A 25,890-nucleotide genomic window follows, 5' to 3' on the forward strand; every position below is an offset into this window, starting at 1 on the left:
CTCAACAGAATGATCCATTGAAATCTTAGAGCATTTGGGAACATCTTTAGGCCACAGCTCCAAACTCTTGCACATTCTCCCCCAAACAAGTCTCCTCAAAAGACAAACCATATACAGAATTTCTTAGATTAGCTCAGACAATAGGCATCGGTTATTCAACAATGTCCACCTGCACATTGGAGAGTAAAAGTACACACTAGAGGCTCAGCTCATGAAGCTGAGTAATTCATCCATCCTAATCTAATGCTGAAAGCCTGCAAGCTCCCTGGAGAGCCACTAGTGTATAATCTGCCTTAAAAGACTGAGGAGATGAGAGTCTCGTGTCAGTCGAGGATCACAGTGTCGGTGATAGACACACCTGCTCAGAAACAGGCAAAGGAAGTGCATGGATACTGCTTTTCCTCCCAAACATATATACTGGCCAGGGTTTAGAAGGTTTTTGCCAACTTTGAGGACAATTTTTCCTCTTCAGTTTATCCTCTTTGGAAATGTACTTGCAGACACATCTAGTGGTGTATTTCCTAGGCCATTGTAGTAATCAAGACCAACCGCCATGGTCTATTTTCTATCTCAATATCATAATATAACAAATACTTAAGACTGGGTAATTTGCAGAGAATAATGGTTTGTTTAGCTCTAAAGTCTGGAGGCTGAGCATCAAAGACATTTGCCCTTGCATCTGCTTGGCATCTGGTGCAAAGCCTGCTTGCTGCATAATAACATGGGGAACGGCGTCACAAGATGAGACAGAACAATTATGCCAGAGAGCATTTATTACAAAGCCATTCCATCAACAGTCCATTAATTTAGTAATTCATGAGCTCACTCCATTTATGAGAGTGGACTCCACATGACTCAGTCACCTCCTAATGATATCACCTCTAGACACTTAACATATGAATTTGGAAATTAAGTTTCCAACACAGAAAATTGAAGGGGCACAGTCAAAAATAGTAAGTTGTCCCCATATAAAAACGAATGATAACTTTGGTGAGATTTATTTTATTAGGCATTTTCCCAGCTCATGAGAAACTAGAAATACTGTAAATTTTGCTGAGACATGAACTTGATGGACATTCCTGGGAGCCTGAGATGTGGGGAAAAGACCGTAAGCTGCTGTTCAACACAGCATAGGTGCTAACTGTTGATTTTCCCACGGGACCCTGGGCACATTGCTGATCCTGCTGCTAGGAAACAAGGTGGAGATTTAGTGCTTGACCAATTTATTTCTGTTCAGACTCACTTCTGCCTGTGCTGATAATGAAAAGAGTACTCCTAACTATGAAGAATTGTTTTAATAATAATCACAGCAGTGGTCTCACCAGGCTGGCTTGCTTCATGCTATTGGCTTCTTATCTTTGTATCATCATCAGGGAGAAATCAGGCCCAGAATATACCCAAGAAAGGAATACTGAGATGAGCAGTGTCATGGACAGCCACAGCATAGAGAGCTAGACCTCTCTCTATGACAAACCAACTCTCTCTTATTTAGGCTGAGCTCTTAATTTCTGAAGAGCTAGAGGCTGTCACCTAAGTGTTCCTCCTTGGTCATCCAGGCACAGGGCTCAATGGCCTTGCTACTTCCTTTCTACTTTCACTGAGTAGGGAAACTTTATGAAGATTTTGAAGCACTGACTTGGTCTTTCAGGGAGGTAGGAGAGGCCCAGGCCTCTCAGGACATGTGGAGTACCTATAGTTCGGCATCAGTGGATGGTGTGAGCATGGTAAGTCACAGTCTAAAGCTGGGATGACCTCTAGGAGCCTGTTGATCTTCATTAGCTCCTCATGAATCACATTTGACCTCTTGCATGGAAGTTGATGCCCCCATGGCCCAGAGCCACCACTACTTAGCAACTTCGTGAGTTTCTGTTTCAAAAATAAAAAGCTAGAAATGGAGGTATGGCTCAGAAGGAGAACTCTTATCTAGCATGCATGAAAGCCCAAGGTTCAAACTCCAATGATACAAAAAGAGGTACCCCCCCCAAAACTCGGTTGAATACATCTTCTAGAATATGTCTTCAAGTCTTTCATTTCATTTTTTTAATACTTAATATTCATGTTTAATGAAGGAAGAACTTTGGATATTCATGCTTTGACTACATTTATTTATTTAATGTATATGAGTGATTTGCTATATATATGCATGTGCACAGTTTGTGTATTAGTCAGGGTTCCCTAGAGTCACAGAACTTATAGAATGAATCTCTTTTTATATATTAAAGGGGATTTGTTGGAATGACTTACAGACTGTAGCCCAACTAATTCAACAATGACTATTTGTGAACAGAGTTTCCAGAAATCTACTAGTTGCTTAGCCCACAAGGCTGGATGTCTTAGCTGGTCTTCTGTATATTCTGGAATCCCAAAGAAGCCAGTGAAGGAATCGATGTGCTAGCAAGGCAAGGGCAAACAGGGAAGAGCATAATTTTCCTTCTGCTATGTCTTTATATAGATTTCCACCAAAAGGTGTGGTCCAAATGAAAGGTATGTCTTTCTGCCTCATGATCTGGATCAAAGGTTTGTGTCTTCCTACCTGAAAGGTCTGGACTAGAAGTGGATTCACCACTTCAAACCAAGCAAAAAAAATCTCTCATAGGTGTGCTCTTTTTTTTTTTTTTTTTTTTTTTAAATTGTAGCTCATTCTATACATAGTCAAGTTGACATCCAGGAATAGCCATCACAACTTGTGTGCCTGGTACCCAAAGAGGCTGGAAGAGGGTGTTATAGTCTCTGGAACTTGAGTGATGGATGGTTGTGAACCACTATATAGGTGCTGAGAACCAAAGCCAGGTCCTCTGTAAGAGCCACAAGTGATCTTAACCATGGAGCTATCTCCAGTCATTTGACTACATTTTAGTTTAGTTTTTTTTTTTTTTTTTCATATTTTAACTTTTACAAAGGGATCGTAGATGTCCTTTGGCTTCTAGTTATCACCTATATGACCATTGGTAAATTTATTTTCTTTTTAGGTCTTTCTCTACATACTTGCTACTTGATTAATATCTGCATTCTAGACAGAGAATATGTACTTACTACTTTTCCTTGATCTGATTTGTTTGTCTGAGATCTGCAGTTAATCCTCCTGTATGTTCATCACTGGCTCATTTTTTCCAGGCTTGCCTGGTATCTTGTTGGATGAAGTTAATAAATTCTTTAAAGTCACAGTATTTATTTACTTTATGTATATGGGCATTTCTACCTGTATGTATGTCTGTATACCACATGGGTATCTGATGTCCATGGAGGACTGAATAAGCCATTGGACTCCCTGGAACTGAAGTTACAGATGGTTATGAACCTCTGTATGGGTGCTAGGAATTGAACTCAGGTCCTCTGGAAGAGCATCCAGTGCTTTTAACTAGTAAGCCATCTCTCTAGCCCAATGAATGAGATTAATGTTGAACAGCTCCTATATAGAATATTCTTTGAATTCTTGTGTATTTAAATCTGGATTTGGATATTCTTACCATATGATAGAGTTGGCTTTTCTTCTGTGTCTCTGAAGATGTGTTATCATTGCCTTTCTCCTTAGTTTCTTTTCCTGCTGCTGTGATAAAATTCCCTGACAAAAGCATCTTAAGGGAGAAAGGGTTTATTTTGGCTCACAGCTCAGGAACACAGTTGTGTGTGTGTGTGTGTGTGTGTGTGTGTGTGTGCGCGTGTGTGTGTTGGGGATTTCTGTCAGCAGGAGCTTTAGACAGCTAGACACAGTGTGCAGTAGTTAGGCAGTGGAGAGTGATGAACACTGCTCCTTTTCTTTCCTCTTTTCCTTTTCTGTGTGATAGACTCACTCATTTCTATGATAAATTTTCATTGTTTTCATGCTCATTCTCCTTCCTCTCCTTTCTTAAAACCTTTTTTTTCAACATGTTTATCTGCTACATTCCTGTTTTCTTTTTGTGTGTGACTCACTGAGTTGAATTAGAATATCTTGCCTGAGCTTGGATGGCAGGTATTTACTGGAGCTTAATTAATCAGTAATAATAGCTCCAAAGAAAAGAACATCCTTTCTCCAGCACATTTCCCATACCCATCTTTGAAGAAATGGTGATGAGCCTCATTACCTGCAGGTAACCCAGTTGCAGTGACTTCACAAAGTGCTAAGGCCATGTCATGTCTTCAAGATGTCTTTTTGTTTTATGTCTTTCTGTCCTATGCTCTTATAAGATTTTCCTTTCGCACTGTGTATATGTGTGTGTACACATACTTACACACACACACACACACACACATATATATATATGTATATATATATATGTACATATATATATATATATAGTGTGTGTGTGTGAGTGTATATGTATGTGTGTATATGTATGTATATGTGGTGTGTGTGTATGTATGTATATATGGTGTGTGTGTATGTGTGTGTACAGTATAGGCATCTTATTTTCTTTCTCTCTCTCTCTCTCTTTTTTTTTGAATAGTTCTAGATCCCAGCCCTGGAAATGATTCTCTCTGTAGAGGGTGAATTTCCTATCTCAATTTATCTGATCTAGATAATTCCCCACAGGCATGTTCATAGGCCAGCTGGATTCTAGATAGGCCAATCTAGATTCTACATGTTTTCTTAACCTCCCAGTTGTGCTCAGACACCTGTCCAAGTGATTCTAGATTCTGTCCAGTTGACAATGGACACACATTTCTGGGAAGTATGCTTGGTAAATGCTTTCTGTGATATCTTTATGTTGCTTGTTCATTTTGCTGCAGGCCCGGAGAATTTAAAAACTTACCTTTGAAGTCTCAGCTTTATTGGAATGTCTTCTGGTGTCCCATGGGCTTTATAATGTATAAGACTTTATCTCCTTTTAGTTTCATAAAGTTCTCTAGGATCAGAGCTTTAAATATTTGTTATGTTCCTTGCCTCTTGGTTCTCTTTATGTGGTGTTTTACTGTCTTACATTTAACTTAATTTTTGTAAAAATATGGGAATGTTTTCTTTGTTACTTTAGTGTTTTTTTCTTACCCTTTCCCTTGTTTTCTCTTGACTTTACTCTTTCTGTGGCACCTTAGCATTTAATCTTCATTTGTAGCATAATTAGGTCTTTGAATTCTCACTTTGGATTTTTGTCTGCTTCTGTTCTTAGTGTTTAAGTTTTGATTAAAGTTAATTTATCAAATCCCCCTGTTGTATCTGAGAATATGTCATTCCTGCAGAGTGTTTCTGTCCAGTATTTTTTCTTAGTTTACATTTTTTGGAAACATCTGTAGGGTGCTTTGCATATGCATTTTTACAGTCTTTTTGAGTTTGGATTCTTTTACTTCATAGACAGGCTACCAGCTTGAGTCTCTCCCACCATTCATAGTTTAATAGAAGTCTTTAGCCTTTACTGCAAACCCCAGTGTCTGTCTTCTGAGTTTTATTTCTTCATAGCTTTGAGAGTTAACTAATCCATGAATGCTTTGTTTCTTTGTCTTACAGTGTTCTCCATTTTCTCCCTTCATTGCTTTCCCCTTTTTCTCTCAGTCCTGAATTGATGCAGGACTTGCTGTTTGGAAGCCTGTCTTGCTGTTTTCTGTCTCCTCCCCAACAAGGATGCTGCCCAGGCTGTCGTGTGGAGACCTGTGAATGGCATGACTTTCTGCATTCTGTGATATTTGCTGCAGTTCTACAGTAAAGCTGGCCTTCCTGGCACTGGCTGTTATTCCTTCAATGTTATACATTTATTGCTTATTTTCTCTTTTAATCAAGTCTTTGTTTTGTTTTCATTGTTTGTTTTGTTTTTGGTTCTGATAGTTGTTTGCACAGGCTTGGGGCAGGTGCATGAGAGGAGAGATGGTCCTGATAAGAACTGATGATTTTTCTTGGTCTTTTCTGTCCTGTTTTGTAAGTCTTTCATGTTGGCACATGAGTTTATTGTGGCTGTTTTCATGGTGCCTTCCAGAGCTCCTATCTTTTTTGAAGTAGGAATAGCATTAATCTCATTTGTGCATCTCTGTTCTCCCACACCCATGCATCTCCCCCCTCCACCACTACCAAGAGCATCTTCGATTTTTTTCTCCTGAAAAAGGTACCCCCCTTTTTTTTCCCATTGAGGAGAATTATTTTGTAACTAGAGATTATTCTGATGCTGTATTCTTTCACTGGGTAGAAATGTAGTCTCCTGTGCATTTTCCCACAGGGAAAGACTACCAGCTTTCACGCCTACTCACAGTATACACACATCTATAAAGGGATGTTTTATCAATGTAGATGTAGACTTGTTGCTATCTCTTTAAATGTGGAGACATATTAAATTAATTTTTCATAGAAGCAAGTTTCTGTAAAGACTATATTTTGTTTTCTTTTGAAATTTATTGGAGTATAACTAACTTTTATGAGGCTTTAAAAAAGGAGTAAGCTGATAAAACAAAGCAAAAAGTGAAAATAGATCCAGAGAATAGAGTGTTTAGAGAATATTATTCTTGAAGCTGATTTAAAGATGACCTTGCTTTACTTTTTGTGACCATCAACCAACAATGATAAAGTAAAATTCTTTGTAGATTTATAAAGCCTGCAGAGCTACTGCTTCAGGGACCTCTGGCTAGACATGTATATATTCTCAAAGGTCACAGCAGATGCTAATGTATTACAGGGTTCTTTTCTAAAGGTTAAGCTTTGGACTGCCATGTGCAGCCTTATAGCAGCAGAGACAGAGTCCTTCCTTCCTCCTGAGGGATGAAATTATACATATAAGATCCATGGTCTGTGAATGTGAATTTCAAACTTGGTTTCATCTACATATTTTGCTGTTCAAAAAAAGAAGAAAAGAAAGGGAGAGAGAAAGCTATTTTCCATGTAGTTCTTTCCCTGCCGGAAAAGTAGACATCTGTTTTCTTGGAGCAACTGGTATTTTTTTTCTAAATTTCATTCACCACCACCACCACCACCACCACCACCACCACCACCACCACCACCACCACCACCATCATCATTGTCACATTGTCATCATCATCATAGTATTGTGTGTGTATGTGTGTGCATGTGTACCACCAAGCTTGTGGAAGACTTAGTTCATCAGGTTTGTAGGACGAGCACTTCTAACTACTGGGTCACTTAGCTGGCTCAGAGCAACAGGTCTTCTTAATCAAAGTCACCCATCCCTCATTTCGTTGTTCTTAACAGGAACATGAGAGACCTCTCCAGCTGGTTTATGCTAAGATTTAAGGTTAGGGATGATCTGACTTGGGTAAGTTGATGTGTTGAATATCAAGTGCTACTGCTCAGCCATCCTGACAATGATTATAGTTAATGGGGCAGATGCTGGGCAGCCGGAGAGCACTGGAGGACTACTTGTGAAATAGGCAAAAGCAGCCTAGATAGATAGAGGTAGCTGCAAAATCCTAAATAGCCATGGGAGAATGCAGGAGAGGTGGCCCAGAAAAGTCTTAATAATTGTTTACTCATTCTGTTCCATATTTGAAAGGAGTAAAACAACCTATAATTGGTTTGTGGAAACCATGCTTCGATTGTTTACATGTGTTGCAGGAAGTTGCACTTTGCCACCTCAGGGCTGGGGAAGAACCATTGAGATCTCCTAGGGCTGATGCAGGGATAACAAAGCTCAAGTTGAAAGGGCAGCACCATCAAGCTGCTGGCGAGTTTCCAGAGACTGAAGTATCTTATGCTGACTGGGCAGTTGTTAAGACACAGAGTAGGAACTAGAAAGGTGGCCCAGCCATTAAGAGCACTTACAGACATCACAGGTTTGGGTCTCAGTAACCACATGGCAGGTCAGAACCACGATGGGCTCTAACACCCTCTTCTGGCTTCCATGGGGACTACTGCATCCATGTGCCTCTCTCTGTCTCTGTCTGACTGTCTGTCTGTCTGTCTCTCTGTATGTGTATATATATATATATATATATATATATATATATATATATATATATATTATAGATCGATCTATCTATCTATCTATCTATCTATCTATCTATCTATCTATCTATCTATCTGCATGTAGAAAAACTCTCATGCACATAAAATAACAGTAAAATTTAAAACAAGAACCAAACCAAGAGTCATGGGTACCATAGGTAGAAGCCTGAGACTAGAGACTGAGTCCCAAGGTGTCAGAGCTGAGAGAAGGGTCTTGGTTATATCATCTATGGTTCAGTTATTGTGGTTGCATGTGTACTTGTTCCAGAATGTAGTAGTTAAAAGACCATTATATCACTTCTAATGTCCTATTGCTATCCAATGTGAAAGAGCCAGTGTACTTCTGTTCTCAGAATTATTGGAGTCTGATTAAGCCAGGGGGCTTGAATCAGTTATTACTTGTTTATTCCTGTGTTATTCCTTATCTATGGCTACAGAGACTCAAACATCTGAGGATGCTGTGTTAGAGACTTCTAGGCCCTTTTTCTATAACTATATCATGAGCTTCCCCAGATGCAAAAGTAGAAATATTTTTATTTTATTATTAGTTTTTGAAGTAGTGTTTTAAATACTTCCATCCCCTTCTCCCCCATTCCAGTCCCTCCATCATTCCCTATAGCTTTCTCTCTCTCAAATTCAGGACCCTCTCAAATTCATGAGCTCCTCTTCTTATTGCGCGTGCGCACGCGCGCGCACACAAACACACACACACACACACACACACACACACACACACACGCACACAGTCTATTGACTTTATTTCATGTTACTTACAGGTGTGTGTAGGGCTGATTGCTTAATTCTATCAGGAGGCTTGTTTCTGGACAAACATGTTTCCCCTTTTCCAGCAATCACTGATTACCTGTAGCTCTTCATCTAGAGGTGAGGATCTGGGAAAATTTCCCCATCCTCGTTAGCGTGTTAATTGTTGTCATTACAAAAGTTTTGTTTAGGCAACCACGTTGTTGAGACTTCATGGGTACAGCTTCCTGATCATGTCTATAAGACACTACCTAGCAGCAAGCATCCTGGAGGTCCTATTTTACAGTAGGCTGTCCTCTCTTCCATAATTTTCCCTGAATATTAAGATGTAAAGATTTTTTTCAGATGAATCTTTGGGGATAAGCGTCTTATTCTCTATATTTTCACCAGATGTGGTTCTTTGAAACAGCCTCAATTTGCTACAAAAAGGAAGCTTCTTTGATGAGGGGTAATATATGTATACATGCATGCATGCATGCATCCATCCATCCATCCATACATACATACATACATACACACACACATATACATTTATACATACATTCATCCAAATTCTTATATATATTTATTTTCTTGGGGCAGTGTCCTATAGATTACATAGGAGGAAGCCTGTAATCTGATCTATTGCCAAGTCTATTCTTTCTGAGTTTCTATGTTTCTTCTGCCTTTGCTGTATTAATAGAAACAAACACTCTTATCACTAAATTCAAATCTGTTTTCACCATAAAATGTTCATCTTGTACTATTACTAATTCTATCAGCTCCTCACATGATGAGAAAATTTTTGTGATAGTAAATAGATCTTCCTATGTTTTATTACCTGTGAATCTGAGCCAGGCCTGGTTTGATGACCCAGGAACTCGTGCTTTAGATATGAATACTCTTACTAGTCCTAAAAGATTCATTGCTGCTTTCATATTTGAAATTTCTGCTTTAATTGCAATCTTAGAATCTGTCATAGCCTCTGTACTGCCTTGGCTCAGCAAATACATCCTGCAGAACATGTTAACCAGTTTTCTAAGAATGTCTCCTTAGCATTTATTACACAGGAAAATATAAACAATAATTTAGAGGGTAAGATAAATAAATGCATTAGAAGATGCAGTCTTGCATATAGGTTATCAACTTTAAAATATTAAGGTTAGATTGACTTTTCCCTGTCATTCACCATTCGAATGGATATGTGTCACTCACTTCAGTATAATTCTTCTGAGATGTCATGGGAACAAGTTAAATCCCATCTCCAATGGCTTGTGGAGTGGTCCTGATCTAGCAATAAATATGCAGCTTTTATATTGACAAATTTCAGCTTTGAGTTCAACACAATTAAAATCCACTTGAGTCTCAAATGTTGCAAATAAATTTTAGCAGCCTCTGAAATCCTTTGTCTCAGGACAAGGCTTTCTGTCTTCCATTATTAATTTGGGAATAATTCTGGGAGTTGTTCTAATTTTAATTCTTGTCCACTCACTCCTCTTCTAAGGGTTATGAAATGTCCTGCATGCCACGAGCCTTAAAGTTAACAAATAAGAAAAGGGGATATGGCGCAGCCATGACTAGTGAAAAACTGGCGAGGGCCATGAAGCCAGCACAGCTGTCTGACACAGTCTAGCAACGCTGAGCGTGGTGTGGTTTTCACCATCACACAGTCTTTTATTTTGGGTTCTTGATCTCTATGTGTTTCATTTGTGAGGGACTATTGTGATTCATTTATGTCTTTTCCCCAGAAAACTGTTTCTGCTCTCAAAGAAGTAACCTTATCTAACCCTCTTTGGGAGTATTCCTTGCCATGGAGGTTGTGAAAAGCATAAACATGTTAGATAGCCCCAGAGTTCTCTTGGCACACCTGCCCCTAAGCAAACTTAGAAACAGATTGGCAACAGGTCAGATTACAGGCTTCCTCTTGTTCTGGCCTACAGTACATTGCCCCCAGAAAAATAAAAATGCAATAACAAAGTTAGTTTGCCTAAAACAACTTTTGATAATACATATAGGTTACATAAAATTAACATAAAAAATAAGAATTTGCCAATCATAAGGAGACTGGCCCACATTAAATTATTGTGAGGTCTTTTGACGAAAAACAAAACAAAACAAACAAACAAAAGCAAAAAAAAAAAAAAAAACCCAAACCAAACAAAAAAACAAAACAGACAAACAAGCAATCAAAGAGAAAACAAATTAATAGAACAGATCAGCCTGCAACCTGGGAGAGCTTTCAAGCATTTAAGCTAGGCTAACTCACAAGTTATACTTCAACCACTATGCATTCTTCAAGGCTTGGGAACTCATCTAGACTGACCCAGATTTTTTTTTATCAGTTCAGTGTTCTACATAAATGCTTACATAGTCTCTTTCTCCTCCTTCTCTCCACACACACACACACACACACACACACACACACACACACTTTTATACCAGACATTTTACTGGTATAAAAAAAAAAAAGGTCAGTAGTAGGTTCTTTTCCAGTATTTATGACCGGTCCAGCCATTAGCGATTGTCTAGGGTTACAGGATGCGGCATGAGGTCCCTCTTATTGTTCATTCCTTGAATCCAATCAGACAGCAGTTGGTTACTCCCAAGATAAACATTCCCCTATTACACTGTTGGAGATAGCTTGGGAAGCCAGTCACTGTGGTTTATAGGTGTCTTAGTTAGGTTTCTATCGCTGTGATAAACACTATGACCAAAACCAACATGGGGAGCAAAGAGGTTATTTCAGCTTACATCTTGTAGTCCCTCATGAACAGAAGAAACTCAGGGCAAGAAATTCAAACCTGGAGGCAGGAACTGAAGTGGAGTTGCATTCGGGAAATGGTGCTTATAGGCTTGCTCTCCATGATTTTTTCAGCCTGCTTTCTTATACAACCAGGGACCGCATGCCCAAGGGTGTCACAGCATACCGTGGGCTTGGCCCTCCCACATCAAACATTAATAAAAAAAAAAAAAAAGTACTGCACAGAGTTGCCTAGAGGCTAATGTGATGGTGGCATTTTTTTTTTAATTGAGGTTTCTTCTTTCAAGATGACCCTCACTCCTGTCAACCTGACAAAAACTAATCAGCATAGAATAATCTACAGCTGGATAGAACTGTTGTTTGACTTTACCCTTTAGCAGCTTGTACCGTAATACCTTCTGATACTATGAGAGCTATTCTACAGGGAGTATGCCTTTAGTTTGGGTCAGCTCAATCCATCCAAGTTCTGATTACCAACCTTTGTTAATTGCTTTCTTGATCCTGGCCATTCTGACTAGGATAAGATGAAACTCCAGAATGGTTTTAATTCCCAGTTCCCCATTCCTAAGGTTGTTCAATACTTTCAAGATATTTCCTAGCCATTTTATTTCTTCTTGCGAGAACTCTGTTATGCAAGATACCCTGGATACACTCTGCTGATCTCCACAGGCACCAAGCACCCATGAAATACATATACATACGTTCAGGCTAAACCTATATGGAATAACTCTTGCTGGTTATGTTTTACCCACTTGACACAAACTAGCATCATTTAGGAAGAGAGCACTTCATTTCAGGAATTGCTTCCAGCAGATTGGACTGTCTGTGGGACATTTTCTTGATTGCTTATTGGTGTGGAAAGATAGGACTGGACTATGTAAGAAACAAGCTCATGAAGCCATGGGGAGTGACCTAGTAAGTAGTGTTCCTAGCAAGTAGTGTTATGACACTTATTTCAGTTCCTGTCTTCAGATTCTTCCATGAGTTCCTGCCTAGATTTCCTTCAAGGATAGAATGAGTGATACAGAAGTGTAAGCTAAATAAACTTTTTTTTCTCAAGTTGGTTTTAGTCATGATGTTTTACCACAGCAACAGACACCTAATTTAGATAGAAATTGGTGGGAGAAAGTGGGCCATTGCTGTGATGGAGCTGACTGTGTTGTGTTTGCTGAGAACTGTGGAAGGGCTTTGGAGCTTTGGGTTGGAAAAGTTAGTTAGGGCTCAGAACGTAATGGGCTACTCTGTGGCAGCTTGAAAGGTAAAAACATTGGGAGAATACAGACAGCAGAAGCCTATCTTAGGAAATTTCAGAGGGAAGTATTTTATTGAGGTCTTTGAGTTGATTTACATAATTAATTACATTTATTGCTTATTTATATTAGACCATTCAATTTGGTTGTGGTGGATAATATTTTTGATATAAGCTTCTATTTGGCTTGCAAATATTTTATGACAGTTTTTGTATCTATGTTCATTAGTGATATTAGCTTGAGGTTTCTTGCTTTCTCTCTTTTTTTTTCTTTCTTTATCTGGTTTTAGTATTATAATAATATTCCTTCATAGAGGAGTTTGGAAGTGTTCTTTCTCTTTCCTTTTTTGAATAATTTTAGAAGCATTGGTTGTAGTTTTTTTAAGGAATTGATTTTTTAAAATCATTATTCTTTGTCTATGGGTGTTTCGCTTGAATGTATGTATATGTATGTCATGGGTGATCGGTGCCTATAGTGATCAGTAGAGGGTATCCAGGGCATCTTGCACTAAAATCGCAGATGCTTTTGAGCCTCCACGTGGGTGGTAGGTACTAAACCCTGGTTCTCTGCAAAAGCAGCAAGTGTTTTAATACTGAACCACATTTTCATACCTGGTTGGAGTTCTTCCTTGAAATTCTGGTAGAATTCTGGTGTTCATCCGATTGGATCTGGACTTTTTGTTTTTAATCAAAATCTTTCTATTACTATTTTAATCCTCTTTTTTGTTGCAAGTCTATTTGAGTTGTTAATCTATTCTCAGCTTAACTTTTAATTTAACTTTTAGCTTAACTGGTAATTTGTATGAATCTAGGATTTAATCTATTTCTCTTAAGTTCTCACTTAATAGAGAACATATTTTTAAAACATTTCCTTATAGTGTTCTGGACATCTTTGGTGCCTGTTACAGTATTTCCTTGCTTATTTCTAAATTTTTTATTTTGGTCCCCTCTTTCTTTTCTTCCCTTCTTCTTTCCCATCTTCCTTTCGTTCTTGTTCTTCCCTCCTTATCCTCCTCCTCTTTTTCTCCCCCCTCCTCTTCCTCCTTCTCCTGTTTATTCTTTGTTAACTAGGCTGAGTGTAAGATGATCTTGTTAACTTTCCAGGTTTTAGATTTGCTAATCTCTATATAGTTTTCTTTATTTTTATTTGGTTAATTTATGCTCTGATGTTTATTATCCCTTCCTGTCCACTGGGTTTGGCTTTGATTTGCATCATTAAGTTATTTGTGTTCTTTCTGATTTTTTAGTGTAGGTGCTGAGAGCTATAATGTTCCCTTATAGTTCTTAATGTGTCTCAGAGGTTTGTTGCATATGATTGTTTTTTATTTAACTATAGAAATTTAAAGCTTTCTTTTTTAATTTCGTCTTTAACTCATCTATTGTTTAGTAATGTTTTGTTTAATTTCTGTGAGTTTGTTTAATTATTGGGTATGAGTGTGATATTGGTTTTAAGCTTCACCACATTGTTTTCAGATAGGATACATGGAATTATAGTTTTTTGACTTTGATAAAATTTGTGTCTTGTTTTGTGGTCTATTTTAGAGATGTTTATATAGGTTGCTGAGTGGGGTATATGGTGTTTGGTGTTGAGTGGAATATTCTGTAGATACCTGTAAGGTCCATCTAATGTATGATACTATTAATTCCAATGTTTTTGTTTGTTTGCTTGCTTGCTTGCTTTTTGCCTAGTTGACTTGTTTATTGGAAGAAGCAGGGTATTGAAATCCCCAACTGTTATTGAGTTGGAGTTAGTCTGTGTCCTTAAGTCCAATAGTGTGGTTTTTTATGAAACTGTATGCTCCAGAGTTTTGTGCATATATGTTGAAAATTGTAATTTCTTTTTGGTTAATTTTTCTTTATTTTAATGAAGTCTTCTGATTAATTTCATCTTATCTTCATTATCTCTTCTGATTAATTTTATTTTGGAGTCTATTTTGTCAGATATTAGGTTATCAATATGTATTTTTTTCTCTTCTCATTTGTTTAAATAGTTTTTCCTAAGGCCTTCATTTTAAGGTGGCACCTAATTTTGTAGGTAAGATAATTTTCTTGTAGACAACAGAAAAAATGGATTTTTGTTTTTTAATTCATTTAATTTATCTGTACTTTTTATTGAGAACTTAAGGCCATTAATATTTAAAGTTATTATTGAAAATGTATGATTTCTGTCATTTATTTATTTATTTATTTATTTATTTTTGGGTTTTTTGAGACAGGGTTTCTCTGTGTAGCCCTGGCTGTCCTGGCACTCACTCTGTAGACCAGGCTGGCCTCAAACTCAGAAATCCGCCTGCCTCTGCCTCCCAAGTGCTGGGATTAAAGGCGTGCGCCACCACCGCCCGGCTGTCATTTATTTTTTGATTGTGATCTTAGTCCAATTTTGTGATTGAGTAATTATAGCTTCATTTTTTTCTATAGTCTCATGATTCTTTCTCTATTCAGTTAAAAGTATTATTTCTAGTAGTCTATGTAGGTTTGGTGGTTTGATGGTCTTTTTTTGTTATTGTGTTTGTACTATTGAAATTTTTTTCTTCAATTTATGTCAGGTATGATATTTTTGCTGTTTACAGTTGTATAGGTTGGTATCCATGGTCATAGTTCAGTATTTTCATGCAGAATTCTTGTGTTTTTCAAAGCTTTCATATTCTTGCTTATTTGACTGAAATCCAGTCCTTTATGTTCAGGTCTTGATAGTCTGTCTTCTACTTGATCCATTGTATTGTAATCCTTTCCCTTGCATTTTCTAATCCCATCTACATTTAATCTTGACGTATCTTCAAGATTCATCTCTTTATTGAACTTTATTTTCAAATCCTCGGTTGTCTTTGTCATTCTCAGTTATTCTCAAAGTCTCAGTGAACTTCATGCAAGTTTATTGGGGTGTTTGTGTCTTTAAACTCCCTAAATTCTTCGGTCATGTTTATAATTATTTTTAATTCCATATCCTGGTTTCTTCTAGGTAATTCTCATTGGAAGATAGTTCTATAGACCAGTGAGGCTTTTTTTGTTTGGTTGGTTTTTTGTTTGTTTGTTTGTTTGTTTTTTTTGCGGGGTATATTTTCATTTATTATTACTTGTATTGGGGGATGTGACCTAGACATGTGAACTTTTCTCCTTTGGTTATATGTCTGAAACAAGATTCTATCCTACCTTTGTTGAGCAGAAGTTTGGTTCTGTATTTTTGTTGTCTAAGCTTAGTTAATTTCAAATCATGTACAAATCATTGGTAGATTAAGTTTAGATACTTCATGTTTATATTTCCATTGGAGAGCCAATTTAGTGATAAAGCAAGAAAGCTTGAGTATGTTTCTCCTGGCTGGGCCTTCCTGGGTCAGGGTGTGGGCTCTGTTAATAGAGGTTGGATTGAAGGAATGTGATGCTGACATGGCTGGGAGGGCTGGGATCTGGAGTACACAACCTGGCTGGGCTCTCAGAGTGTGAGCATAGTAGGGGCATGCAGGGATCTGAAGCACTCACCAGACGGGGCTGGTGCGTGAGCTGTATGACTCCACTTATGTCTTAGAGTGTCAGGATGGCACAGACAGGTGGTAGCTGGGACATTTGCCAGGCTCAGCTGATGCTCAGGTTGAGTGTTTTGAGCTAGGCCTGCAAATATTGGGAAGGTATCATTGGGTAGAGGTCTGGCTCACTCACTGGGCCGAGTTCATGTTCATTATGTTTTACCAGAGCAAGACTGTCTGAGAATGTAGGGACAATGTGGGTGGGCAGCAATCTGTGGCACTCACTTTTCTGTGTTGGGATAAAAGCTGCATGACACACCAGCTAGGCCTGGGAGTATCCAGATGTTTTGGGCAAGTAGGATTCTGGGTTATTCACAAGAATGGCATAGCTCACAAGCTGAAGAATCTCAACTAGGCCTGGTAGTGTCAAGATGGTGTAGGTAGGCTGGGAACTGGGTAACTTAGCTAGGACCTAGTGCTTGGCCTGTGTGACCACATCTAAACCTTCACGGGTAGATAGAGTGAAGATGGCCATTGTCAAGACTATAGGATGAGCATGCAGGGTAGAATACATAAATATAAACAAAATTGGAAAAGAAAACCTGTTACACAATCCCATTTTTCCCCAGGTGTGACATTCCTGTGATCTCATAAATCTTTGTGTTTCTTTGGCTGTACTATGCTGGACTTTGTGTCCCTTGGGACTATAAGATATCTGAATCATATAATGGTTCAGAAAATGAGTCATCTCTTCATGATATTTTTAAAGAACTCAGTTTAACTAGTTTTTTTTTTTTTTTTTTTTTTTTTTTTTTTTTTTAATTTAAGGGCGTTTAATTACGCATTCGCTCCTGCTTTCTCTTTTCATTTAAATCTAGATGACCTAGATTTCATTTAAATCTAGGTTGGGATCATCCTAGATTGTGGCCTGGGTAATAAGTTGACTTAGATGAACACAAGTGAACAGGACCATGAATGTATTACTTATGTTTCTGTTGCTGTGATGAGGCACCATGACCAGAAGCAACCAGAAGGAAGATTGTATTTGAGCTAGTAGTTTCAGAAGGATAAATCTATCATGCCATGTGGCATAACAGCAAGCAGCAGACATAGTGTCAGGAATAAGAAGCTGAGAGCACTCATCTTCAAATGCAAGCACTAAGCAGAGAGAGTCAACTAGAAGTGGCACAAGGTTCTAATTTCAAAACCTTCCCCCAGTGAGACACTTCTCGCAAAGCTGGACCTAACCCGCCTGTAACAGTGACCCTAACTATAGACCATGTGTTCAGATGCCTGATACTATAGGGGGTATTTCCATTCAAATCATCACAATGCTCTAAAACAAGCTACAGCATCCCCAAGGTACAATCTAATATGGGTGAAAACTTCCCATGGGAAGTTCATCTTAGATCCAAGTGTTCATATAACCTTCCATAATTTATATATATACTAGCATCTCTCAAGATCAATGTATAGAAGAGAGAGGTACATAGAACCCCAGGTGTAAGTTCTCCTTCTCCTGGTATGATGTGTTAAAGCTTCTATTACCATTACTATCAACTGTATACTGCTGATCTTGCTGCTAGTAACTTGTGATACATTATGGCATGGAGGACAATTTCTTTACTGGACAATGCTTAGGACAGGATACTTACAAATACGCTGTGTGAATATTTTTGAAATAACTTGATGTTCTTATAGCTGACCTCAGCAGGAGCCAGTGGTTGCTTTGGGAGACAGGTGAAAGAGTGTCGCAGTCAATATTACTGGTGGGATGCCTGTAATTTCTAAAGTCTCTAGAAGCAACTTTTCCTAAAGGATTGTTCATATTTCCATGATTGACAGGCCTGTTGAGACTGACACTTACAGGAAAGGGGAATGGTTTGTCCTTATATTTTATTAGGCTATGGCTATATACTATTGTATGGTGTAGACAGTTATTTGTTCATGATCTCCCATGCAGCTCCAAATGTCATGCCTTCTACCAGGACCAGAGATAACTCAGATCTCATTCTTCTGATCAGTAACTAGTTTCCCAATGTTCAGAGCTTGTTTGTACAAGTTGCTGAGTGTGAGAGAGGGAGTCACATACAAAGTCCTCTAAGTCTACCAGTATCTAACTCCCTGCCTAGAGGAACTAGAGGCTTTAGTCAAACGTCTTACTGCCTCACCTGCACTGTTTGGTGGTGGGATTTGTATAGGTCATTTACTGAGATGGGTGTGCTAGTTAAGGTAGTTGAGAAGACCATTGCTCATTGTCAGTTGTTCTTTATACTCAGGGCCAGTGAGATGGCTTAGTGGGTAAAGGGGCTTGATGCCAATCCAAATAACTTAAGTTCAGTCCCTGGAACTCACAGAGTGGAAGGAGAGAGCCAACTCCCATTAGTTATTATCTAACATTGAGATATATATATCTCAATGTTAAATATCTCAAATATATATATATATATATATATATATATATATATATATATATATCAATGTTAGAGAATAACTATACACACACACACACCATGGAGTATGTTCCTCTATTACAAATTAAACAATAAATAAATAATAAATAAAAATAAAAAACTTTATATTCCAAACCATAATTGAAAAATGTTTCACAAAGCTGTGCACTGTAAAATTTTGCCTTGCATTTACATTGTATAATTCCCTACAACTAGACTGGAAAGAGATCCACAAGATGCTTACAGCCTAAATGATTGTTTTTATGTAGCTTCCTTGTGTTGTTAATTGAATAAGAGAATTTTCAAATATTAAAGTACCTAGAATACTGGACAAATTGAAACAGTTTTAAATGATTTTGAAAGTCTTAAATTAACATAAGCGACTTAACATTGTTCAAAAGTAAAATATCCTGGTAATGTGGTAGGAGGAGGCGGAGCTGGAGTCCAGGGAGCCCCAGACACTCACTGTACAATCTCTACAAGCAGCACAGATTTAGTAACATCCTGAAAACGCATACAATAGTGTGTAGTTTACCACTAATGGTTGACAGAAGTGCTCTCAAGCTGTCCTTTCTTGAGAATCAATCAATTGACAATTTCCTGAAAAAGGCCCATCTTCTCTATAGGACACACAATATTTAAACAAAAATAATGAACTTAGACATACATATTCACCTAGGTTGATAGCTTTAACTTTACAAAGTGGTATATTTGTGGATAATCAACTTCTATCAGACATTGATCGGGCCATATTTCATAAACACTCATGTAAAAAATGTCTTGTCCATTTATGTTTATCTATCCAGATAACAAACTTAAAACAAACTGGGCCAGAGTATGGGTATCCCAGGGGCAAACATTCAGATAGGGTCTGCAGAGTTAGGAAGCTGCCCATGTGGGAAACAGCAAGCATAGCTGGGAGGATGTGGCCTTGACTGCTCCTGGTGGAAACTAAAATCATTGTTTCTCAGTTGGGAAATGATCTGAGGAGGTGAGTTTTGTGAGCTCCTGCCTTTGGTGTGGAATGCCATGGCCTGGTGAAGGGCTGCACACATTGCTACACAGGACATAGCAGAAGGAAGGCAGGTGTGATAGGGGTATACACTTAAACAGGAGTGAACAAATAAATCAAGACTTACCTCTGAAAGAGCATCTCTTCCTGCTTGCAGTAAAATGAGAAGAGTTAAGATTGGAAGTAGGGAGACAGGACTGAAGCTGGGGGCCTGCGGGGTGGGGGAAGGGGTTGATATGGTATCAAGTAAGCTAGATTTCCTGAAAACAAATATCAGTAAGTCAAAGAGCAAAGAAGTCACAGGTGTGTTTGAATGTAGGAGTTCTCTAAGAGGAGAAAAGTAGTCTGACTGTGTGTTTCATGTAGCACTGGGAGATAGAACGCCAGATGCCAGGGTGTCAGTGGCCTGGGTTCAAAGAGAGAAGCAATCAAAAACTTTTAGAATGAAGACAATGTTATGTGGGGCTTGAGATGGTCTTGAGAGTGGCCAGTGTGTTTTATGTGTTCTTGGAGGAGGAGGGGGAGGAAGAAGAGGAAGAGAGAGAGAGGAGGAGGAGGAGGAATGTAAGGCATACTATTAGTTATGACTTGTGGTTGAGGATAATTTAAACCCTAACCTAATTAGCTTAAGAAAATGGGTAAATGGGCCAGAAGATTTGCCAGTTCTGAATGGCCTGTCTACCTAGGCCTTGCCAGTAGCCTGAATCCTGCCTTGGTCTTGTCCTTCTCTGGCAACTTTGCTTAGGTTAGGGGCAGGGATTTTTACACATAGCAGGGACCAGCCCCCACAGATCCAAGGAAGACCTGAAGGTTTCCTCTGGAAGGGCTTTGTCTGGCCCAAGGAGAACAGGTGCTTAGTCTTGACTGGCTTTAACTGTGTTTGTGTTTAGTATCCATCACTGAGTTCTGTTACCATGGCAGCACATTCAAAATGCAGAACAGGATAGGATATTTCCCATGAAAAGGCAGTGGGGGAGGGGGAGTGAGAATAATGTGTCCAGCACAGATATTGCAGGGATATTGGAGGCGGGAGCAAAAGAGATCCTTGAGGATGCTTTATCTACCCCTCAGTCATATGGTTCCTCAGGTACCACTACCCAGTCTAGCTTTTAAGATTTGCCTTCCTTGAGGGTTATGAAAAGCAGTTGCTTCATTCTGGTTACTTTGCCTTCCTCCAGAGAAAACCTTCCATTTCCCACCACAGTAGGAATGAGCTATTTTTCCCAGAGACATAATGTGTGACCTTTTTACATGTTTTGTTTCAGTCTGTTTTGTTGACAGTTTTAAAAGCCTAAGCTATGCCCGTATTTCTGTGTCTAGATCAGCATCTCTCATCTGTATTCATTATCTTCTATCTATCTATCTATCTATCTATCTATCTATCTATCTATCTATCATCCATCTATAATCTATCATCTTCTATTATATATCACCTATATGCAAATTATTATCTGTCTACCTGTTACTATCTATTATATATAATATTATCTATATAACACGTATAGTGTTGTATATATATTTATTTATTATCTGTTATTTACCTATTATATTTATATTATTTATTTTCTCTCTTTCTCTACACATACCTGCCTTTCCTTTTTCCCCATAGCCATATACCAAACACATACTATAATGACATCACTTTTGTTACAGGCCTGTTTTGCCCCACGTTTACCTTTATCTCAGCAGGGACTTCTTGTCCCTGGGACTTTGGCTCTTGTTCTTGGGACCTGCCTTCCCAAGGTGAACTGTTTTTTCCCTAGGCTGCTTCATGTATTCTGCCCTGGCAGTCATGTGACTCATCTTCAGGATAACTTAGCTAGCAGACCAGGGTAACCATTTTCTGAAGGCTCAGTCACAGGAAACCCCCACCACTCCCCAGGTGCTGGAAAACCCAAAATTTGGCATTTTATTTATGCCAAAGAGAACTAGATCTTTTTCTAAGTTACATAGCTCTGGTCAGGTGTTATCATCCTCTCCAACCTCTCTGCAGACCCAGAAGAGAAGTCTAGCCCCGAGAAGACATCTTTCAGTCCTTCCCTTCACAAATAAATGTATAGTTTTTATAACATTGTTTTTGTGATGTTATATTCATTTTGAATGGCACTGAAGTTTACCAGCCTGTGCTTGTCTGGGCCACCTGAGCATCTAAATTTTATCAGCACTTTGAGATTCACCAGAAATAGCTGAGTGTTTGGGAAGTGGGTTTTGTTTTTGTTTTTTTTTTTTTTTTTTTCCGAATTCCTTCTGCTTCTTCCACAAATAGTCTGTATGGTTCTAAGCATAAAAGTGACAGGCTCCTGGAATGTAAGCACTATCCTCAGGTAGCCTCCATGGTCCAGGCCAGGACTGCTGAGGAGACACTGGTATCTGACCAGCCTGGTCCAGCTAGAGTGGAGAAGGCTAGCACTGAGGACTCATTCCCTGTGAGTGTTCTTGAAAGAATCAGGATCACCCATAGAGTGTGTCTGAGAATGAGGGTGGAGAGTGAGACAAGAGTGTCGCAGTGCCACCAGGGCAGGAAGTGATGTACTTGACTTCATTTTACCTAGATTCAGGTCCTTCTATTCTACCACTCACAAGAACAGCATAAAAAAAACCCAGAAAATCGTAAGGCCAGCCCAGCAAAGTCTCGGTTGAGTTACAGGATTTACCGTAAGAATGCCTTGTGCTATATATACCGTTTTATCCAATTTCCTTACTGAAAATCTGTTGGTTTTAAAAAATCAAAAACACGAATGGAAATTTATTTTAGAAATGCAAATCTGTATTTCTAACAGATGATTTACTTCCCCCTAATTAAAACAAGGATGTGATTGTGTCTGCTTTAAATGTCTCTATATTTAGTTTTCTAAATTTTTAATATCATGCCAGTTTTCCCCCAAGTTTAAAACAAAACACCATTTCTTTTCTTGCACTAAAAAAGCTTGACCTCTACTGTCTTGTGAGCTGGATGTTACAATTAAATTCATAGCATCTTCAAAGTTTTCTTTATATTTTTTCCCCATAAGTGACTCACAGAAATGATAAAGAATATAGAACCTGAGAGTCCAATTTCTGCATGTGAGATTTCTCTAGCATGATAATTTCTCTCCATTGTTCTCTCAGCTTCTGGAGAATAGCATTATCTCCTTGAGGTTTTTTTTTTTTTTCTCTTTATACTAAATTTCAGCTTTCTAAACACTGGGATTTTACTCCAAAATTCATGTAAAAAATTACCTATGAGAATTTAAAAAAATAAATATTTTTATTAATCTTTGGGGATTTCATACATTGTATTTTGATCATATTCATCCATTAACCCAACCCAGATCCACTCCTGAATCCCACCCTCCAACTACCTCTTTTATTTTTTAAATTTAATCATCCACTGACTCTGGTTTGCTATGTCCATATATGTATGTGTGAGGGGCCGTCTGTTGGAGTGTGGTAGACCTACCAGGAGCCACACCCTTAAAAATTAACTCTCCTTCCCATAGAATCTATCAGCTATCAAAAGCATCTCTGTTAGAGGTGGGGGAGGGCTTATGAGCTCCTACTTTTTTCAGACTAGATTGATCTGATTGATTTGATTTTGTACAGGTCTTATGCAGATGACCACAGCTCTTCTAAGTCTGTGAGAGCAGTGGCCCAGTCATGTCTGGAAGACACTGTATTGTTCTGGTGGTATGGAGGAAGTGTGTACAGGATCAGAGGGTCTGAAGACTTTTACTCTGACCAGGCTTGGTACTCATGACGTGGGGGAAGGGAGGAAGGAGCTGCGAGTTTTTAGGCCTCTTACCTGTCTGGTCTGGGTATTGATTGTGTAGTGGAAGTGTGAGTTAGAGTAAGCAGGTCTGGGGATTCCTTACCTGCTCAAACCAGATGCGGAGGGGTCAGGGGTCTTGAATTTTTTTTATTTCCATTTCCCCTATCTTTCTTTAGAATAAAACGTCCTCTGAGAACTCGTCAACATTGATCATTTACAGTCAATATATGTATGTCTCTCTGAGTATATATTGTTTCAAAATACTGAAAATGGGAACCATTCTGTATGCTGCTCTGTACTTTATTTTATTAAAATTTAGTAATGCAGCCCAAGGACCGTCCCTGCGAGCATGCATGTAATTTGCCCACTCTTTAGAGTTTTACTGTATTCCACTGTGGTAGGTCAACAGGAATGTGTTTCCTAGTGTCTTACTAGACTTGTGTACATGACATTGGGACACACATACATCTCTAGAATACTGATGGAGAAGCAAAATTGCTAGCATTGGGTTTTTAGTTACTCATTCATTTTGTTGCTTCCAGGTTGCCCAGCAAATGACTGTTTCATGCTCCTCACCCCATGATGTAACAGGATAGTTTCAGCAAAACTATGAATTTTAAATATTTATTTTAAAAAATATTTATTTACTTTATGTATAAACTTTGAATTTTCTTCTAATTTGGTGTAGAAAACTCTCTGGGAGGGATTATTTGTAGTCACCCAGCCTCAATGTACAAGTGCTGTCTAATGAACTCCATAAAGACATTCTAGAGAAGCTTTCAGATTGATGCTGTGTCAAACGTTTTATTAAAAATAATTATTTGATAAATTGTGTCTTAGAATAAATGGTTCTATTTTGTCCTAACAGGACTGCTATCTTAGTGAACTTACTATTCATTTCAAGTCTGGAATATACTTTTCTTCTTTTAAAATTTTCAAAAACTTTCGCCTCCAAAGAAACAGACAAAAATTCTCTTTTTATGAAGAATTGTGTGTTGTGAAGATTCTTTTAGTTCTACCCCCATTCAATACATCCTATGTCTCTTACCACACAGATCTGACTAACAAGAAGACACACAGCATAGCCTCCCCAAGACCTTCCCCTAAAGCTTGCCCTAGTGGGCTTTCAGTCACCAGGTCCAGACAGTTTGGAGTTCTTCCCCAAACCCCAAGGCATGTCACTACAGCTGTGCTTTTCTCCAGAACACAGAAACTGGAGAAAATAGTCTTAAATATTCAGATATCAACATTTTTTAAAAAGAGAGAAAGGAAGATAAAAAGCCATGAGGTGTAAAGGTCATTAAAGCTCATTAAAGGAAAGTACTTCATCTTCATTCAAAGCTTTCCAACCAGGAGAAAATATCCATCACATTCTGTAATTACAGCGAGGCCTAATGGGACATTGAAATTCATGATGCGCTCCAAGGAGACTTCAGTTACATATTTCATGCTCTCAAAATTAGGAATAATCTTTGCAAAGTATTGATGAGGGGTTAGGAAGGAGCCACTCAAAACTAGAGGTAAGAAGGAACAAATAATAGTAAGCTGTGTTACAAGACCCATAATAAAACATTAAGATAGGAGGAAAATTTAAATAAAATTCAAAAGCAAAGAAAATGGCAAATTTTGTAAATAGAAACTGAGAACCATGATGTGAAAGACCGTGAAAGTACTAGATTGTAGAATATAAATGTATACAATGTATGACAATAAATAAAAGACAATGGTGATAGACACAACAAGATATAATGCTGCCTCTGGTAAGACAGCCTGTGTACATACTTACCACTTATGTTTTATCACTCGCTCTCTGCTTAGTTGAGAATTTTCTACAACATAAGTTGACCATTGTCACCACCCCCATCCAGACCATGTCACCAGACCATGCCATCCCAGATCTATCCTCCTTCCGTATTCACCCAACTTTTTGCCCTCCTATATTTTTTTAAGGGAGTCTAATTTGTGTTGTTCATATAGGCTTGGGTGCATGGCCTTACTCTGGAGCATGGTTGATCTACCAGGGCTACACCCTTAAAGAAAGCAGACTTTTCTTCTTCCAACAACTCTCAACTGCCAATAGCTCTTCATCTAGGGGTAGGACTTCATACCCACCCTGCCTCCACGCTGAGATTGATTCACGCTTGAGTTCTCACAGGTCTTTGCATGCTGTCAAAAATATAATGAGTTCACATGTACAACTTCCCTGCCATGTACAGAAGCAGTTTCCTTGTAGTCAACTTACTACCTCAGGTTCTTACAGTCTTTCTATTGCCTCTTCAGCAATGATCCTGAAACCTTGGCAGAAGGGAGTATGACAAAGAAATTACATTTAGGGTTGAAATTTTCAGTCATTCACTTTCTGCACCAGTTGTAGGTCTCTGTGTTGATCATCATATACTGCAAACAGAAGCTTCTCTCCCTGAAGAGGATCAAGAAATGTACTATCTATAGGTGTAATAATAGGTCATTAGGAGTTGATTTAATACTGTGCCCATTTAGTAGAAAACTAGTAATAAGTTCTTCACTAGGTTGTATGATCTTTCCAGCTGTAGGTTCTTGGCCAGTTGTGGGTTTTATTTTGTGGAATGGGAATCAAATCTAGTAAGA

At 38.4% G+C, this 25,890-nt stretch overlaps 1 protein-coding gene across 4 annotated transcripts in view; it reads left to right on the forward strand.

Moving 5' to 3' along the window:
- Oca2 (OCA2 melanosomal transmembrane protein) overlaps positions 1–25,890 on the forward strand; it is a 279,093-nt gene that overhangs the window by 193,068 nt on the left and 60,135 nt on the right. For 3 of the 4 annotated variants that reach the window (XM_076935176.1, XM_076935182.1, XM_076935183.1), the window contains one exon: positions 1,649–1,724. The exons of the other annotated variant lie outside the window; for it this stretch is intronic. In XM_076935176.1, the coding sequence (XP_076791291.1) occupies positions 1,649–1,724 (76 nt within the window). The remainder of the gene's footprint in view (positions 1–1,648; positions 1,725–25,890) is intronic. 4 annotated transcript variants of the gene reach the window in all.

The sequence above is a fragment of the Arvicanthis niloticus genome, chromosome 1 (genome assembly GCF_011762505.2).
Source record: "Arvicanthis niloticus isolate mArvNil1 chromosome 1, mArvNil1.pat.X, whole genome shotgun sequence".
Lineage (NCBI taxonomy): Eukaryota > Metazoa > Chordata > Mammalia > Rodentia > Muridae > Arvicanthis > Arvicanthis niloticus.